Here is a 20,783-nt window from a genome sequence, read left to right as displayed (position 1 = left end):
ATGTTAAACCCAATGCTAGGGTCCAATGGGACCACAGGTGAAGACTGTAATGGCGATACCTTTAAATTGTTGATTTGAGTTGCATGTTATAGGAATTACTATACCAGGAACAACATGGAACAGTTGAGGAGAAGCCCTCACATGAAACAGTGTAAGGGCAGAGATGACCTGGCCTGGGCTGGCTTTGGTGCTCAGTAAGTCCATGCAACACACCACCTCTCCTGTCCTGAGGACCATCATAACAGATGGAGCCCAAAGATGTGGACTAATTGAACTCAAAGTAGATTTTGTGAAATTTTACGGGGACAGACTAAGGGAATGTGTATTAGACCAAAGGATGAGAAGTGGTGGTTCACTTGTTCCTCAGTGGAGGATCTCTTGGCTAGTGTGGGACCTGAGCATGACATAAATGGTATGGAATAAAAGGGTGGACAATGTCCTGGTTTTAAGTGGGATAGAGCTAATTTTCTTCACAGTAGCTGGTATTGGGCTGTGTTTAAGATTTGTGCTTAAAATAGCATTGGTAATACAGAGACTTCTTATTATAAAGGCCTTTTCTGCTACTTATATCCTGATGATAGTGAAGAGGGTGGGGATGCACAAAGAATTGGGAGGGAACACAGTCAGGACAAACAAACTGCACTGATCAAAGTGATATTCCATACCATATGACATCATGCTCAGCATATAGATCTGGGTGAAGAAGGAGAAAGGGGTAACATTCAGTGTTGGAGCGTTTGTCTTCCCAAGCAACTTACAGTTAACAGAACCTTTCTTTCCTCAGAAACACCTGCCTGCCCATGGAAAGGGGTGAAAAGATTGCTTGTTTTGCTTTGCTTCCTCTATTAAACTGTATCTCAACCCATGAGTTTTCTCAATCTTACTTTTCCAATTCATTTCCACAGCACACTAGGGGAGAGTGAATGAGGATCTGTGTGGTCCTCAACTGCTGGCCAAAGTTAAACCATGATATTGCCTTACTTTTTTGGAGAATTCTGAAGTCTGGAGAATCTTGAATTTCAATGCCCTGTCGGAACCACTTCACATGAATGGGAGGTGGTCCTCTGACCCTGCATTCCAACACCACGACTTGTCCTTCAGATGCTGTGGCATTTTGTAGCTCCTGAAATATAAACATCACAATTCAAATAAATCAGGAGGACTTTACATTTTTAAAAATAGTCTTTCCTTTGTAATTCAACTTTATTGTGTCATTACATTTTTGCAATAGAGATTTTCTTTCATTATAATTGAATTTAATACATCTATATAGTTAAAAATTAATGAATAGGTTATTTACAAATACATTGTTAAAAAGACCAAAGATGAGAGAAGTGCAGAAGTATTTAATTCCTCAACACAAGTAGATCACTGCAGTTTAGGCTTTCTGTTTTTTTCTTCTTCCACAAACTGAATTGAAAATTCTGGAACTAACTACACATTGACTGACTTAATCCAGAGACAGTGGCTGAGCTGACTTTGGGTTCAGCTCTAGAAAGTGGAGCTGCTTTTCATCTGAGCCATATATAACAAACCAATCAAAATTAGATGACACAAATACAATTAGGATATATTAACTAGTGTATGGATAGCTTCTGAGACAGTACTCTGGATGTAATAAATCCTTGTACATATGTGAAAAATTTTGGAAAAGTCTGAAGAGCTGCAGTGAGAGAGAAACACAATATTTTAAGTAACAAAACTGACAGATGATAACCACTATTTTTACCTTTGTTATCTAGCCTAATATTAATATAAATATCTTAATATTATAAATCAGAGTCTTTTTTACTCTGTAGAGGCTGTCTTATTTAATTTACAACTAAATTAATTTACTGTCAAGAGAAGTGGTTGAGCCACCATCCGTGGAGGTATTTAAAAGCCATGTAGATGTGGCACTTTTTGGCACTTACCAACGTGGTTTAGCAGTGGGCCTGGTCATGCTGGGTTAATGGGTGGGCTTGTTGATCCTAAAGGTCTTTTCCAACCTAAGCAGTTCTATGATTTTTACCTTACAATTCTTTTTCTAAATCAGAGTTAAAAAGCCTGTGTTATTTGTTCTTATGAGTAGATAAATTATTGTGAATGAGGCTTTGTCAAGACTATTATATGAAATTGGTGTTTATACCTTGCTATATTTTACAAAGATTTATCAATGGAGAACAGTCATGGGCATAAGACAAACTCATACAGAATAGAATTTAAATTCACTAGTAGAATGCATAAGAAATTCATTGTTGCAGTGGAAAAGTATTTTCTTAGGAAGCCATTGATACTGAAAAAATTGAACATGATCAAACTTTCCTGCATTAGGATACATAATTTTGGTATTTTCTTTCAGACTATAAGAGTATGATATAAAAAATCATGATGGATAAAACATACCTTTGTAAAAACAGGCGCAGAATAGATAGGCTTGGGTCCATCCAGATGGTGCAGGTATGAAGTAGGGCTTTGAACCTGCAGAACAATGCAACAATGCTATAAAATGGAAACAATACTAGTTTCAATGACATTGCCCCTGCACATAGGCAAAAATGCAAACTCTCACATGTGCAGTCTTATGGTGATCTCTTTCTACCATACTTCTTGGGAGACATCACTAATTTACATATGTCATATTTCTGAAATAAAAATGCAAGCTTTGAAGGCTCCTATACTCTCAATGAGAATTTTTTATCCAATTGTCTTTGCCTAAAAGTATCTTGAGAATTTGACTCCTGCTAATACAATCAAGTGGATCCTTTGCACTGAAGTATTTTTGTTTCTCCTGCTACTACATCCCTTCACTGATGCACTGATAAATAAACCCAGGTACCTAAAAGCTTATCAAGGTTAGCCTAAGAAAGGGAAAAGAATTTATTGTGTACAGGCTAACAGATATATTCATTTTGTTTGTATTTTATGATTTACATGTAAATTTAAGTCAGCCACAGTGGCATTAAAGACTTAGTACAAATGAATGAACAACAATTTTCTATATTTAACATCTAGATAGCAAAATTTATTTTTCTCTGAAAGGGAATATTAATTAATTATTAATAATTAATTCATTATTAAATAATTAATATTAAATCAATATTAAATTTAATAACAAAATTTAAAACTTTTGCTAAAAAATACTACAGGCATTCATTTGCAGTACATTCTTTTGGGACTGAACAAATCACTCTTAAGAGATAAATTCCATAATTTTCATCATCATCAGATATGTCTGCTGCTCAAATGCTGTGTAATATACACATTATGTAAGAATCCATATGTATACTTACTTTTATGTCCCATTCAGTGGATACTTAATTCTTAAAAATCATTACTCTTAATATAGTAATATAAGTTTATAGTTTAACAACGCAGTTCCTCAAAATTACAGAGCTTTTGAGCTCTGTCAAGATTCTTACAAATCTTGGAAGAAAATCTGAAATCCTTTTCCTAGTTTAAAAACTGGTGTCTAAAAATACCTGCTGACTGGGCACAGAGATGGGCTGTATTACAGCTGTGGTCACTCCTGATTTTGGTGTAGAAGACCCTATTGTCAAGGAAACAGAAGTGGTTTTCTTTTGGGCCCTGAAAAATAAAAACCCAGGAAGAGCTTTATAGGATCTAAAATGAGAATGTGTTAGTTTTTAATACGTAAGCCACCTTGTACTTTCTACATATTTAAATATGTCATTATCAACTGAAAAGATCAACATGAATGATGAAGATCAAGATGGAGAGATGAAGTTTGAGTAGAACACAACCTTTGGCTAATTTACTCTTCCTCACGCAATAAAAAGTATTGATTTAAGATGAAAGTAAAATGTATTTTGTTTCTTTAATTGTAGTCCCCTACATATTTCTTTAGAGGCACTGGACTGGGTGACTACAAATGAAAATTTGGTTAACTTGAACTTACTTGTAAATGTGAAAAGTTGGTATCAACAAATATGTTGTCAGGGTAAGGCCAGCCTTCTCTGACAGAACAAGCAAATTAATACAATTTACAATTATAATACTACACATTTATACCACATGAAAGAAATAGAAAACACAAGACATACACAAGTGACCCCAGATGCTTATCCAGACTGTAAAACTACCAAAGATTTTCCAGTATCCCATATTAAGAATATTTACACAATATTGGTACCACTTTACACACTTACTGTGGCATAGCTCCAGACTTTAATTTGAAAATCAAACTTTCAGTCTCTGAATCTGTAGAGCTGGCACCTGGAAAAAAAAGTTTTTTCAATAATCTCGTATCTTTTTATTGATTTATTCAATGTTTAAATTCTAAAGAAAAAACTATGATAATTTTGCATTTCAATTCAAGAATTGAGAACTCTCTGTAACAAATTACAGCAGTTTTTTTATCTGATAAAGATTTTAACTATGTACTTTGGACAGTTACAGAAATCATAACCATGCCAATTTAATTGCACACTGCATTCCCTGGGCTCCTAGCTGTCTCCCTTCATATTGAAACAAATATGGCCAAGACAGAAAAAAAAAATGCTGAGTACCATTGCTCTATGGGAAATGTATAATTTTATTTACTTAAATTTTAAATTTGAAGGTTAAGCAAACATATGGCTTATACATAGATAAGAAATCTTCAAACTTAAGCAACGCAGTACACCAAGACATTTTCAGACTAAACTTGCTGCCCATGATATCCACATTTCAGACTATTTACATTAACCTACACATAACATTTATGTACTGCTATTTCTTGCCAGTGGAAGTCTTGATATAATGTATGTGTTTGGCAATACCCTGAGCTTACTTAAGAAAAAAATATGAAAGCATTTATTCCCTTTGTCCTAGTTTTTCCTAACAACAGATACTTCACACATTTATTCTAGACATTTATGCAGTCCATATTATTCCTCAAGGAATTTGTGCATACATATGGATAGCTGTATGTTTAATACAAACCATAAGCACTTCATAATCAATATGCATAGTATAGCATAGATGGATTCCAATGAAACAATGCTGGGACTGAAATACCCAAGTACCCTAATGATCTACAAAGTTTATGCTATAAAAAAGTCAAAGCAATAAGTAGCACAGAACAGATGAGAAGAGAGAAGTAAATGTTCAGTCATCAAAGTGGGTCTACATGAAAGGATTTCTTAAGAACACAGAACAACCAGGTCTCGCATGGCTGGGCCTGCTGCACAAAAGAAAGTATGACGCATCAGTATCATCAAGTCTATTAATGTACAAAGCAATGCTTGTGTGTCAATCTGCTTTCCTTAAAAATGACAGGGGAGGAGCCTAATGACTTGGACAAGTCTCTCTCTTTCTAAGTAACATTATAAAACTTAAAAAACTTGCTTCTATATAGCAAGACTGGCAGATGTCAAAGAATTGTTTTATTCACAGCATCTCTCTACCTAGCTGTTTCATCTTTTACTGTTGCTTCTCTCCTTATAACTTCACACAGCAATATATATTTGTACTATACCTGAGTATTTCTGAAATCATGATTACTTCTGTAAAGAAAACTAATTCGAATCTGTAAGATTCAGAAAAGTCTTGGAAATTTTGCTATTATATCCCAATAGGGCATTAAAAATTTCTGACAATAAAAAACATAACGAAAGAAATCCTATAAAGGCACATATGTTATGATTAGCTAATTAAAATGAAAAGTTTTTTATCTTGTTAACCAAAAGCTATTTCATAATTCTGGTGTGTCATTATTCAGATTTCTCATGACTATTTTTTATGTTAATTTATTTTATGCTTTCAAGTGACCATTTAAATTAATTTTAATGAGTTACAAAACTAGTAAAAGAATATAATAGTACCTAATTTTTTGAGAGATGTATGAATTAAATAAAAATCAGTATGCAGTTAAGATAATCTTGCCTGAAATACAATTCTCTGCTAAAAAATAACTTAATAATTTTGCTCATTGGTCATTATTTTTGGCAATAAATTTACCTTTTTTTGTTAAAATTTGTTTCAATTTGGCATTTATTTTTACACAATAATGGTTATTATTAACTTTTCTCAGAGAAAACAATACTTGAGTTATGACTAATTTTGCAGTCAGGAAATATTATGACAATAATGAGCAGTTGTTTCTAGACAAAACCACTATGACTGACTTTAATCTGACTTAAAATCAGTATACCAAAGATAATGGATTATAGTACATTTACACATGACTAAAGAAGACTCATTTGGGGCAGCCACATATATTTGCACAGAGAGGCAGCTCAAAACTGATCAAATCTTTAACTAGTGATTTACAGAGGTACTGCTTAAAAGCTAATGATATTCCTTCTATTTCATTCTTTTTCTTTTCTACCCTAAATAAATAGCAATGTACTCAGTAATTCCTGATACATTCCTTGAAATATCTGAATTAATATGATATGATATTAAAAAGTGTTGTGTTAAAGAAAAGCAGAGGAATACCATAAAAATACCACCATGCTGAATGTAATGTTAAGATAAAGAACCAAAAGTAATCTTCAGCTTAGCTATCTTTTCTTATACGCATCAAGTATTTTATTATTTTATCTCTTACCTTCAATGAATATTTCAGCTGATGTGCTATCTGAACCAAAAGAATTTGAAGCCAGACAAGTATAGCGTCCAGTGTCGTCTTCAAAGGCTTCTACTATAATTAGTGAATGAAGTCCTCCACTTTCAGAATGGATCTGAATGTCAGGGGAATTCTGGAGTTCTTTTCCTTCACAGAACCATCTGCAGCCCACACACATTAGAAAGACAAACAAAAAAAGAATATAAAGGATTGGTTCAGGCTCATCGCACACAAGAACACATTACACTCTGCTGCAAAAATCTAAATTGCTACTGAAATCAGCAAAGGGTGCTTTGAAGTGTTTAACAAAGAAAGTATTTCACAAAGAAAAACTTGCTAGAATAAACTTTGTTTAAAAGGTAGGGAGACATTTCTGTATACTAAGAAAATTGTACACAGCACATCTACATTTTAAAACTATCTCCTGTCCTGGTTTTGGTAAACAAGTTTTTCCTTCATAATTTGTGCATTGGCTTGTTTTGACCACAGTCTAATCCACTTTGATATAATTTATCACTCTCATTTACCTAAACCCCATTGATTCTGCACACAAAATATCTGAATTTGTAATCAGTGGCACAGAGTCTAGCTGGAGGCCTGTCACTAGTGGTATCCCCTAAGGGCTGATATTTGGCCTAGTATTATTTATCAACTGCTTGGCTGGATGAGAAGGTGCATCCTCAGCAGGTTCACTGATTACACAAAGCTGGGAGGAGTGGCCGAGACCCCAGAGGGCTGTGCAGCCCTTCAGAGGGACTCTGGCAGGTTGGAACCAGCTGAAATTCAACAAACGCAACTGCAGGGTCCTGCACCTGGAAAGGAAAAACCCCAGACACCAGTTCAGGCTGGAGGCTGATCTGCTGGAAAGCAGCTTGTGGAAGAAGGACCAGGGGGTCCTGGTGGACACCAAGCTGTCCCTGAGCCAGCAGTGTCCTTGTGGCCAAGAGGCCAATGGTGACCTGAGATGCAGTAGGAAGAGCATTCCCACAGGTCAAGGTGATCCCACACTTTTACTCAGCTCTGGTGAGTCCTCATGAAGAATCCAGTGTTCACTTCTGGGCTTCTCAGGACAAGGAAGACATGGAGCTTCTGGAGCTCCTGTTGAGAGGGCAACAGAGATACTTAAGGGACTGGAGCATCTCTCATATAAGAGTAGGAGCTGGGCCTGTTCAGCCTGGAGAAGAGACAATTGAGACAGGACCTAATGAATGTATATAAGTATCTGAAGGAAGGGTATCAAAAGGATGGATCCAGGTTTTGCTCAGTTGTGTAAAGCAATAGGACAAGAGGCAACAGGCAACTGATTCACAGAAGTTCCACCAGAATATTAGCATGAATTTACTGTGTGGGTGACTGAGCACTAGAAGAGATTGCATAGAGAGGGTGTGGAGTCTCCCACTTTGGAGTTACTCAAGAACTGTCTGGACGCAATCCTGTGCTGTGTGCTCTGCTTGAGCAGGGAGGCTGGCCCAGATAACCCACTGTGGTCCCTTCCAACTTGACCCATTCTGTGATTCTAGGATTTTTGTCCATCTTGTCCAGTCAACATAACATAATTCTATGACACAGTTTCCATATTGGTAAGCTTTAAATAGGTTTACTCTTACTTTAGATCAAGAACTTAAACTGGTTTCTTAGGCCTGGATTTTTATGTATGTAAGTATTACATCTTCCAGTACCAAAAAGGTATGCCCCAACAAAAGTGCTGGATTTAGGTACAGACAAAACAGACACTTATCTAGGGTGACTTACAAGTAGGTAAAAGCACAGCATAATTTTGTTTACATCAGGTCAATCAAGCATTTGCCAGTGTAAAATACTCTATGTTCTCAGCCCATACTGCTGCGATCAAAGTGCCCCTTCCCACCTTTTTTGTTTGATACCCTCATATCAGGTAGTCCTATTGCCCTAGGCTATGCCCTGATTTATCTCTATCTCTGGCAGCCCAGCAAGTATGAGAAGTGGGTAATTCTTGGTTTATAGTGTCTGCTGTGCATTTTTGCAGGGAGGGAAAGCAGACTGGAGAGTCATTAAAGGAAAATCATTCATGAGCAACCATCCTTCTGCTCTCAAATTGTCCCTATATCCTGAAAACAAATTTTGCCAAGCCTTGCCAGGGCTGTTATTGCCATTCCAGTTCTGTAAATCCACTCTGATCTTTACCACTCTTTCTTCCCTTCTTCTCACCCCATAATACTAATCTGTGTTTTTCCTTGTCCTCTTCCCTCCTTTCCTTTTTCTTCCTCTGCCACTCCAAAATTAAAGTCTTGCTCCAAAGAGAATAAGGACAAAATAAGCAATTATTGACAAAAAGCTTAAAAAGGGATCTTCCCCCTCCAACTTTTAGTTTTCTTCTCTAGTATGGTTTTTTTTTGAAATTAAAAAATATAACCTCAGAAATTTATGGATAGTCAATGCAAAGTAAAAGAAGATCAAATTTTTAGAAATAATTTTTAAATACTTTAAATTTGCCACAAAAATTTGGTATTTTTCCTTTAATTTGTACATGTTGATGAGACAATTTTTGCAGCTACATCCCAGTAATATCTCAGAATTAAAACTTTTTTTCCCCTCTATCAGATGACTTCCCATTACCCACAAAAACCTAAATAACCCCAAGGAGTTATAGAACTCTCCCTACCTATTTAGGAAAAACACACAACACTACAGGATGACAGATACTATAAAATAGCAATCAGTGAGGAATCTTTTAAAATTGAACTGCCCCACTTTTATTGTTCTTTTTAATTACAAATTTCATGCAATTAACATAAAGTGTTTTAAAACATCCTTCTAAAAATGTTACATTGTAAGACTTGGAATGTCATGCTTACTTCAGAATGCAGAGTTAAGAAACCTACCAGAACACAAGTCCCCTTAATAACATCATAATTGTGGGCAAGCTATCTGTGTTTATGAACAATAGATGCTTTATTCCTGAAAGCAAAACCATCAGTTCGTAGTGGCATTAAAGCTATATGCAATTGTCTTCAGTAATTAAAATACTACGAAGTTCCTTTTCTGTCTTCTGTTGCCTAGATAGTGCACACAGAAAGTATCACTTTTGGAAAGAACTAACAAACTTCCATTTGTTTACTCAGCAGACCCCTTTGGCCTACTTTTACAACATATTTGCCCTGGAGACAAATCTATTCTGTCAGCTCTACTGCCAAAATTAACATTTCTCTTCCCTCTCTTCCCCTTCTTTCCTTTTGTCACAAGTTGTCCCCTTCTACCAGTGTGAGGACCTCTGCTACTATTTCTGATTATTAGCCCTTCAGAGTCCTAACCTCTGTGTAGCCTTTCCTAAGCTATATTTTAAACAATATGCACAAGAGAGAGGTTAATTCAATTTCTAGACAATCACAGACAAGAGCCTGTAATATGAGGCCCTACATAACCATTTGTTCTATTTTTCTTTCCTTTCCAGAAACATCCTGCAAAGGAAAACCTCTCCTCCAAGCCTAATTATTTTCTCAGACAGATCCCGTTTTAGTTTCATGCAAGCTGTATGGCTTTCTATTGTTTCCTAAATTCCATGTTCACAAAATGAAAAAGAAGTCATCATTAGCATAAGAATCTGAAGTAAAAATAAAAAAAAAAATCAGTTTATATATTCTTGTCAGATAACATTTCATAAGTAAACTGTTTGCTTAGGAGGACAAGTTCTACATTGTCCATTGATTTGTGCATACACATGGTCAGTCTCAAGTATTGGGAGCTATTCGTCAGCACTAGCTGAGATTAAGACTTGTTGTATCACATCAGTGTCATGCTGAAAACGAGTCCTGACCTGCTACATCAGACACTATCTGCCCCAGAGGAAAGCACATAAGTAAGCAATTCAATACCAAATTACCTCAGCTATCATTAAGGCAATGTTTGATGCATGGGAAACACACCTGGTGTGGGACTCCACTGTTCATTGTAGAAAGAAGAATTCACCTTCACAATTGGCAAGAGCACAGGTATTTTAAATGACGAACACTGAAAGAGGCTTAGTTGTACTCTCCTTCCTATTCTAATGTATTTTTTTTCTGTGTACATGTTGATAGAAGAGGATGATTACTTGTCATGAATTTCCTCTGGTGATTACATCAAAATTAAGTAAATAAGAAAATATGCAATTTCAATACATATTCAGCAATAACTTGCCAGTTGAGTTCAAGACAGTTTTTGAATTCAAAAAAGGGCCACCAAATAAAAATAAGTGAAGCATTTTTTTCCCAAATACAGACTGAATTCTACTTTTTCATCTTTTAAATACATACATATATATATATATATATATATATATTTCTGCAGTCAGCCTTACTGCATTACAATCAGAATAATCACAGAAGAGAATCTTCTGCTCCTAAGGACTGAAAAAGATTCAAAGATAAATCTTTGAAGCATTCCCTCTTTCTGCAGAGGGATACGAAAGCAAGCAACAAATCACTATCAAAGGGAAACTGAGCCAAAGAAACCCGGACTCATGGTTAGACACAGAAAAATAGCCACAAAGCAAGTCTTAGAAGAAAATTCCAGTTTTATGCTAACTAGGGCAGCATTAATTCATGTCCAGTCTATTCCAGCCTACTGATCCTCTTGAGGATAAGAGGATTACTTTCTAGCTGCAAGAAGGCAACAATATTTCTGGAGAGTTAAAACACCACAAACCAAACCCAACCCAAGACACAGTGAAAATAACACAGAGGAACAAACGCACAGCAGACATTTTATATAGAGACCATTGTTTTAAAAAGACACTTCTTTCACAACTTCTGGATACCAAGTGTAAAAATATCAACCCATTTCCTTATTCCTTTGTTGCAGGTTCTCGGTTTTGCATTAAGTGTGCAAACAGAAACAAAACAGGCAGAGACATCACCAAAAGGGTTTGCAGGTATGCGTACATATCAGTCCACAGAACAAGACTTCCAGCTTGCACCGTGGGTGCATTCCTGCAGGCCATGCTACCATTCATGCCAATTTGTAAAAAACTGTCCCCTTGAAAAAGAACAGAAACTACTGTAAGATGTCAGATAACAGCTGACCAATTAAAAAAAAGAACAAAAACCAAAAGGGAACATACATTTTATATAACTGAAATCAAATTTATTAGTCATTCTGCATATTGTCAAATTTCAAATTACACTTGATTTTTCTGGTCTTTACTACTTTCTTCTTCATTCTCTTTCCACCATTTCTCTTCTTGTGTGCATTTCCACTCTTTGCCTTTCTTTTTTTCAACTATGCTTAGTTTACAACTATATTGTATCTCCTGTACATTAAAATTATAGCAATTAAATATTTAATGCAGACTGTGAAACAATCACTAGACTGGAAAGTCAACAAGGAAGGACAAGGCAGAGATATTTTGGTAGCAGAAGAACAATGATTAGGTACTCATTTTTCATGCTTCAAACCCTCTTTGCTTTTCTGCTGGCTACACTGAGGCAAAACCAGAACTGCAAACAAAAAGGGACAGTCAGATGCCAGGTGAGCAGCAGTTCACGCACACTAACATCAAGTAGCAAGCCACACAATATGCCTTTCTATTCACTCCCCTTTTATTTATGCCTTCACAATCCTCCATGCATGGAAATACATAGGAGCACGTGTGTCTGGGATTTTAATGACCCTGAACAAAATATAAACAGAGTTGAACAGTACACTGACTAAGTAAGCACAAGGGTCTTAAGAAAAACAGTTCAAGGTTCTCTCTAATGCATAATCCTGCTGGAACTTATGTTTTTTGAGAGTCACTGAGGAATAGAGAGGTTTTCCTCTCTGCACAGTCTTAAAGTTAATTTAAAATGGCAGCTGAAGTGAAACTTTAAGATATAGCCTTAGGGAGAAATTATAATAGGGAACCCTGACCACTACAGAAAGCGCAGAGAGATAAGTTGTAAATTAAAAAGTAATTTTATCCTTAGTGGTGTTAAGTATGTCCAGCAAGAAAAGTCAAAATGAAATACTCTGACATTCCTGTACTGGCAGAGTCAGCATTTCCATCACAATACTGTTTTTCTCCATTGAAACTAAGCAGTCCAACACTTCCAGACAATAAAACATTACTACCTAAAGAACTTGAACTGATTTTTAAAAGAAATCAGCTTTGTCATAAAAGATTTAGAGTACACTGCAGAAATCAAATTATTCAGATGCTTATAATTCTCTACACACTGCCCAATTTTTGTGCAATAGATATTTCATTATTTGTATAGGTAATTCATAGGAGAGTTACCAATAACACCATGCATACTTTAACTATTTATATTTAAAATTATATTATAATATAATATATTATCATATATATTATATATATATATTATTATGTAATTTAAAAAAAAATAAATCGGAACATATATGCTGGTGCTTTGCCTGAACTTTCAGTTAAGCAATTAAAAATATCTCTATATACTATATATACTCTATATACTGAAAGGTATAGAAGTCAATTTTGTAATGAAAAGTGTGTTATATTATAAACAGCGTACACGATTATTCAGATGTTGCACAGTGTTCTCCCAGCTCTCACAAATTTCAATGAGGTCTTCACATCCAGCTGAGCAAACCGGACAATTTGGTACTTGGAGACCAAAACTGTCATCCTAAAGTGCCAGAGAAATGGCAAGAGAATACCAAATCTGTTGTATTTTCAAGACATGTTATCAACATTTCCATCTACCATTCCCTACAGGTTAACTCTGCTTCCTCTGAAGAGAAGCTTTGCATCATGTTTTGTGGAGGGGTACAGAAGTAACAGATGAGACCAGCTGGGCCATGGGCTACAAAGCTTCCAAATCAGTGAGCAATGGCCTCTGTCACTGACTGTAAACTGCAGCAACTCCAAAGATGATTTATTTAGCTTACTCCTGTCATTAGGAAAATATATTCCCTACAGTCTTGTGTAGGTTTTCCAAGGCTCTTTCCATTCACCTTACCCATGGAACAAGGTTTCTACTCTGTTTCAGCTGGGAAAATAATCTGAAAGTTAGCTTGAGATTTTGATAGCTTCGGACAAGATACTCAGAGTTATAGCCTGTAGCTCATGTCATTCTCTCTGGGTACTGCAATGTTCCACAGCCTTTCACAGCTGTGTACACCTAATTACAAAAGAAAGACAGTATTATCAGACTTGATTAAAAAGTGATTGTTCTGTCTTAAAATCACAGAATTAGGTTAGAAATGTTTTTCAAGATTACATCTTGTCCTTGACTTTGCAAATGTTGGCCTTTTGTAAAAAGGCTACCCTTTGTAGCTTTTAAATATAGAAGCTTTAAAGAAGATATTTTTGATGGAAGCTTTTAGTTACCTGAATGATAGAGATATTCACACAAGAAAACACAAAATCAATGCTAGAAAGTATAAAAATTGAACACAACATTGAGCAATGCAAAGATTTCTAACCATACAACTTTCCATATACCAAACCTTTCAGAGAACTTTTCTTTTACTTTTTGGACTAAGAGAATTTTAAATTATTTGCTCAACACATAAGAGTTTATTTTTCATTTTTCTGGCAGTGGTATAATGCATGCTGCTGATTTCAACTGTGCTACTGCTAAACTATTCTTAGGCACAATAAGAATTTTTGATACAAAATGTATTTTTTTCAAGTTGCTGAATGTACTGAAATCCACTCCTACAAATTATCAACTGAGGCAGCTACCTCTTGTTTCCTCAGGTCCTTTTATCTCAGCTTCCTGTTATATTTTTAAAACAGCATCATAGTCAAAACAACACTGTGAGCATTGTAATATGAACTGAAATACAAATTGATATTTTTATTAATTACTTTGTAATGGAATGCTTACAGCTGTATTTAGATTCATACGTGGTTTGCGAGGTTTTTTTGGGAGTTTACAAGTAGTTGCCTTGGTGTGAGAGAAGCATAAACAGTAATTTAAATAAATAAACTCACCTTTTTTTACATTAATCATGATTTGATTATGTACTATGAAAAATTAAAGAAAATAATGTGTTTATAAAACAAACACATTCTAATTTAGAAAAAATTTATTGCTGTAAATTTCATGTCTCTGTGTTAATCCTGCAGTGTTATAAAAGTTGGAAGATACGCATGCTGCGATACAGTAATGAATACCTGGATATAAAGGGAACAATTATGAGATTTAACAAATAAAACGGAATTACACACCATGCCTGTAATGCAGAAGTTTAATGCTAATCTTTTCTGTACATAACCAGAGATATTATATCATGTAGAAAAGATGTACCTGCTGTATGACTTACATGCAATCCCAACTAATTGATTTCTGATTAATATACATTTCTGTAATAACAAGCTGTGTAGGAGGTTAAAGTAATGTTCACTACTTTCTATTAAATTCTTGCAGGAGTAACTTTTTATAAAATTGGATATGCTCACTATTTTTTTAGAACAATGATTATAAGGAAGATATATAAATATTTAACATAAAAACAACAAAAAGTATCTAGCATTTCTGTTGTTGACCTGGCTTCAAAGCCTCATAAGTACATTTATGTAATACAGCAAAGAAAACAGGGAAGTGACTCTTGTTGACTGCACTGTGGTGTTGGCGCAAATGATATTTCGCAAATGTATCAACGGTATCCAAATGAGATACCACATTTCAGGTAATCCTGTTTCATCACGCGGATCAAAGACATCTGTGCAGCTGTTTTTATTCAAGAACAGCAGGGAGATCATATTTCTTTAACTAGTCAAAAAGCAGTCAACATTAAAGGAAAAATCTGTATGCTTACTTCACTAACCAGAATGAACAAATATCTCTTGAAGAAGTTTCTTCTAAAACAATATTGTTTGTCTATAGTCAACCTTCTGAAATAACAGAATGCCGAAATGCATGCTGAATAACTTACTTTCCATATTTGAAGCCCAAAGCTTAAACCTCACTCCACATCCTATATTGATCTATCTTTACCTTTTGCTGCAAAAGATTAGTCTTTTTTCCATATCTTTGTCCTTTAGCAAAATACAAAGTACTTACTATTCTTAAATATATGTTTTCCGAAGACAAAAGCATTGTCCAGATGTAGGTGTAACCTGCAGATTTCACATTTTCAGAAACCCTTTACAGAACTTTCTTTTCCCTCTTTGGCCACAAGCCTGTGCTATAGAAGTGTCACTTTCAGAAACTGCAATTTAACTGACAAATGGATGTAGATAGATAATTCAGTTTCTTCTATATTTTTGCAATCATCAGATCAAGAAAGAGTGAAAATTCTGTGCAATTCAAGGACCACTTATATCTTATGAACTGCAAACCACCTTTTTTACAACAGGAATGTTGATTATTTGTGACACGTAAACTACTTACTCAAAAATAATTAATTTCACTGACCAATCTCTATAACTAATGAATTTGGACATATATATAAATATAAAAGCTATGTGACCATGTTCATACATGTGAATAAAAAGCGTGAATTAAAAATCCAGGAATAAATTATATGAAATTAAAGATATGAAGTTTTCAACACTTCTATTTGTAAGATATTGTCAAGGGCTGTTGGACTCATTAGATAACTGCAGGCTAATTTAGAGAGATTCTTTACATCAGTCATTTTCTTCAGAATATTTAGAAAACTTATTGCATTACAATTCATTAAAAATACTTAATGTATCAACTTCCCTACATCATCTCTCCTTGGACAATTTATTCTCACTTCACTTTCTGGAGCACTATTATGTACCTGACATCTGAATATTTATAGAAGAAAATTTTATATAATCTATTTGACTAAACCTGAGTTCCTGCCACATGTATGCATTCTACCACCACTTAGAACTCAGCCATTGGGATAAATCTAAAAAGGGGTTTTGAGATCCAGGGGAGTCTAGGCCAACACAGCTAGAGTCTCTTTGCAAGTGCCTGAGAAATAACTCTGCTGTCTTCCAGATTAGTTACACTCAAGAAGGATAAATCAGAATAACTGAAAACTGTTACTCTCCTGAAAATTCAGAATAGGCACTTTCTGGCACAGCTGAAGAAGCAAAAGAACTCTTTGCTTTGCTCCAATTACAGTTCTGTATTTCAGTAATGAACGTAATCACTCAACAACTTGGATGGCTGCACTTGACTGTATTTTATTTTTTTCAAGCTCTCATTACACGTTGAAACGGAAATAAATTTCCTTCAGAATAAAGCCAATATTGTGTCACAATAAAATCCTTTCAACTTCAGGTTCCTAAATGCTCTTCCCTTCACTGAAATTTGTTCACCTTAGCTATAAGACCCCAACATTTAATTATAAAAGCCTGAAAATATTAGGGGGAAAAAGATACTGCACTGGAAATACCTCCAATTTGTAATAACTCAACAGTTGATTATATATAGATATATATATGTAGATATTGCCATAATGTGTAGTACAATATTTTTTTTCACTATTATTAAATACAAGCTATGGCAAAATAACTAATCATTTCAAATTCCCACTTGTTCTTAGTCCCAAATGATACAATTTACTTTTGGAAAATGGTTGTTTGCTTCATAAATACAGTAGTTAAAGTATCTATAACCTCTCTGGGTTCCATTGGTCTCAGAAAAATAAAAAATTACAAACTAAAACCTGTGGATTCTGTGGAGTTATAATCTGGTCTGCAACTTCCAAAAGTAATTAAAATGCATTGAAAATGAAAATTCTTTGGTCTTCTGACATATCTACAAATTCAATTCTCTATTATGACTCAGCAAGAAAAAAAAAAAGCAAATGAGCAGAAGAAAGACACAGAAGAAAAATGTTCCCATAGTAGTTTTGTGATTCATTTACCTATATTGTAGAAGACTACACTAAAATTGGTAGACGATATGAGCAGGAAGTGACAGAAAGAATTAAGTGGAGTAAAAGATCAACTTACATTCATTTATAACCTTAACATTCCATGTAACTTTCTCATTTTATATTTTTAGGTTTCATATTTCACAGCAAGTTGTTTTTTTTTTCTTTTGAAGTATCTTCTACATTTTGATCTCCACTGAAATATCTTGCCTCCAATGCCAATAAACCTGGAAGCTGTTTCCATGTGTCAGAGCACAAAGACAAAACAGTTTATAAATGTGATGAGTGATCAAGTACAGTCATAAAAAGTTTGATAATATCTGGCTCTACAGTTCTGTGTTTAATATTACTGTAGATGCTTTCATTAATTATAATGTAATTCAAGTTTAAATGATTACCACATAAAGCCATTCATTTACCACCCTTTGAGAATTTTATACTTTCAGAGGATTGTGACAGAACTATGAAAGATGTTATACAGAAGAATTCAGCACTGAACAGAAGAAAAACCCCAGCACCTGAAACATGCACTTTTTGCATTCAACTAGTTACTACACAGGAGTTCCTATAGTTTTAGGGCATGAAAAACCAGACACTGAGCAATAATTTCTCTCATTCTGACAAGTAATTAAACTGACTGGTTTTGTACAACTTCCTTCTGGGGCCTGGAACATCTTACCCTGAAGTCAAAGTGTAGTAGACATATCTGCATTTCAGACTGTTCCACTAATTCATTTGTCAGTAAGTCAAGCAGACCCCTTCTGCTTGTGTCTGTAGTTGTGCCAGCAAAAAAAAATTGATTTATCTGCTGTTTTGTTTCACGCAAAGATTATCATCTCTTCCCCCAAAAATCAGAATGCTAGATTTCTAAAGTAGAGATGCTGCTCCGTATTTTTCACCCCATAGCTAAAGGATTTTGCTATACATGGTAATACACAGATACAAATTTTCTCTCCAAAATGGACTTGAAAGTTAATCCAGGAAACTCTGTCTGGTTTATATCCCATGAAGAATCCTCAAATATTTGTTCAAACAAAGTTACAGAAAGATATCCCAAACATATTAAAAAGTAGTCCTCAAATGCATCCAGCCCTATACTGAGAGTACAGTAGTGGTACATAAAGCACATGAGAACAGAGATAAATTCAGTGCTTCAGCAAAAACACACATATGGTATTAGGGACAACATTCCTGGTTCCATTCAGACTGTTCTCAGTTTCAGAGCATGCTGGAAGAGCCCACTAGAGCAGCATACTAGGCCTCCCTCATTTATTCCACCATTTCTTCCCCTATTTTTCTCATTCTGTTAGGTTGGGCATACCCTTAAGTGTATTTTCAGTAAGAACATTCACCATAATCTTCCACAGTGTCTAGCAAATGACACATCTTATTGAATATAAGCATTGGACTACATGTTAACAACAGTCTAGACAGAATCTAATTGCACAATAAATGTTCTTGTGTCTGCAGGAGCTGAATAAAAATGTTTCTCTAAAGGAAAGCTCAATGAATAGATCTTTAAGCACTGAAACAGTAATTGGACATGAGATAATTAGATATGTTTTACTACTGAGAAACTGAGGTTAAGCACTTTGTCCATTGTCTCCCAAGAAAGGTAAGAGCCATCTCAGAACTCAATTTTCACTGTCTCAACTTGAAGGCCACCTTCTATGTACTGACCATGCCTCTAAAACGAGCAGATGCTGACCTTGCAATACCAGATGTACTGCTAGCCATAAAATTATTCAGTCTTTTTGGAAGCCAGCAGACTGGCATGAAGAGATGAATGTAAGTTATTATACAGCCCTGCATGCTAATAAAATACTGGAATTTCATTCTTAGTGGTCTGTTTGCCTGTTGCAGAAGGATTTTATGTGGCCACCTTCCATGAAGTCTGAAGGCAGTTATGCACCTAAGTGCAGTAAATAGCTGTAACTTTGTTCACTTAGAGTGAAGATACCATCACTTGGGATATGTAGACCTATGCTTAAATAATTATCACTTGTGGTATTTAATAGGGAATTAAGACCAGCATGGAAAGGAACGAAAAGAAAAAAATTAAAAGCAGTGAAGATGGTTAGAAAAGGTTAAAAAAAAAAAAAGCATTTAATAATCCCATATGAAATGCTGAACATTTTTCAAACACAAAGAACTGTTGAGGCTTGTAGGATTAACGTGATTCCTTGTCTGGCTGAAATGGAATGCATAGTGCCTATAACTGAAATGCCGCTTTTAGCTATCACTTATGCTCCCTCGGCCAAAAATGGATTTTCAAAGAGTATGCTATCATTATTTTGCCTTCACAGGAAAGGGTACCTATTCCAGAATTGCCACGCATAATCTTTCAGTGAAAGAACATTTTAAACTTTGAGGGAAGGACTGTAAAGAGTTAAAAGTAAGAAAAAATATGTAAAGTTACAAGGATGAAATTGCATTTATGCAATTTGAATTCAACACAAGGTAGATTGCATTTAATATGACTGTGGCAAGTTAGACAGTGGCATTTCAAGGCTGACACATGAGATAAGTAATACTTCTTCCCAAAACCATAATACTTAAAAAGGGGAACAATATGAAAACTGTTTGAGACCAACCACTCTAGTCCACAGAAAATAAACCAATATTATTAAATTATGAAACCTTAATTATTTGCAAATCAACAATAAGTAAAAGGAAACCTCCATTCAGGATGTATATTCTTGTTCATACTGAACACACAGAACTGGTAACCATGGAACTTTGTTGGTTTACCTTGAAAACTGGCAAACATCTTTGAATGTTTGGAAAGGTAGAAAGCTATTACATCAACTGTGATATATAATGCCATCACTGTGCTTTTTATAGGCACAACTAAGTGATGCCTATAGAAGACAGTACTACATGATAGTAGCTGAATAGATAAACTTTTAATTGGCAACTGCAACATTAGTTAAACTAGATCAAATTAAAAGCAAAATTAAACTCTACACAGCCATTACAAAAGGATTAAATTTTTACATGGGTACTATTCTTACTGTCATCTCCCTTTTTCTTACTACTTGATTATTTCTAAGCTAGAGACAGTCAGTGTAAGTTTGCTGAGCAGAAGCCAAAATACTTGATTCATTTGGGTCAATTCAGTAGCTCGGTAACTGACAACAAAGCAAGGAAGCTGTCAGCAGTTTTGTCAGTGCCTTGCATTAAGTATGACAGCAGTAAAATTTACTCAGTGAGACTGGGCCTGAAGAGGTTGGCATCAGCCTTCAGAGTGCCATAGGATGTAGAGAACAAGCACCTCAGACCTGCTTTGACCACGGTTTTCAATATTGGCAACAGGTCTTGGAAGGCTGGTATGTCAATGGAGGAAACTCTCATCATCAAAGAACTCAAGATTAGGATGTTCTATATTCACAGACATTTGACACAGTTGTGTTTATTTCACGTATTTACAGACAGAATTTTAATACGTTAGTTT

At 35.0% G+C, this 20,783-nt stretch overlaps 1 protein-coding gene across 4 annotated transcripts in view; it reads right to left on the bottom strand.

Annotated features, from left to right (window-relative positions):
- The window catches only part of PALLD (palladin, cytoskeletal associated protein), a 182,458-nt gene that overhangs the window by 114,860 nt on the left and 46,815 nt on the right, over positions 1 to 20,783 (bottom strand). For all 4 annotated transcript variants that reach the window (XM_058837833.1, XM_058837834.1, XM_058837835.1 and 1 more), the window contains 5 exons: positions 6,533 to 6,711; positions 4,149 to 4,215; positions 3,462 to 3,567; positions 2,386 to 2,460; positions 982 to 1,123 (listed from right to left, as the gene is read on the bottom strand). In XM_058837833.1, coding sequence (XP_058693816.1) covers positions 982 to 1,123; positions 2,386 to 2,460; positions 3,462 to 3,567; positions 4,149 to 4,215; positions 6,533 to 6,711 — 569 coding nt within the window. The remainder of the gene's footprint in view (positions 1 to 981; positions 1,124 to 2,385; positions 2,461 to 3,461; positions 3,568 to 4,148; positions 4,216 to 6,532; positions 6,712 to 20,783) is intronic.

Source organism: Poecile atricapillus, chromosome 4 (assembly GCF_030490865.1).
Source record: "Poecile atricapillus isolate bPoeAtr1 chromosome 4, bPoeAtr1.hap1, whole genome shotgun sequence".
Lineage (NCBI taxonomy): Eukaryota > Metazoa > Chordata > Aves > Passeriformes > Paridae > Poecile > Poecile atricapillus.
The sequence above is the reverse complement of the archived record's forward strand: the minus strand, read 5'-3'. Positions and strand labels throughout refer to the sequence as shown.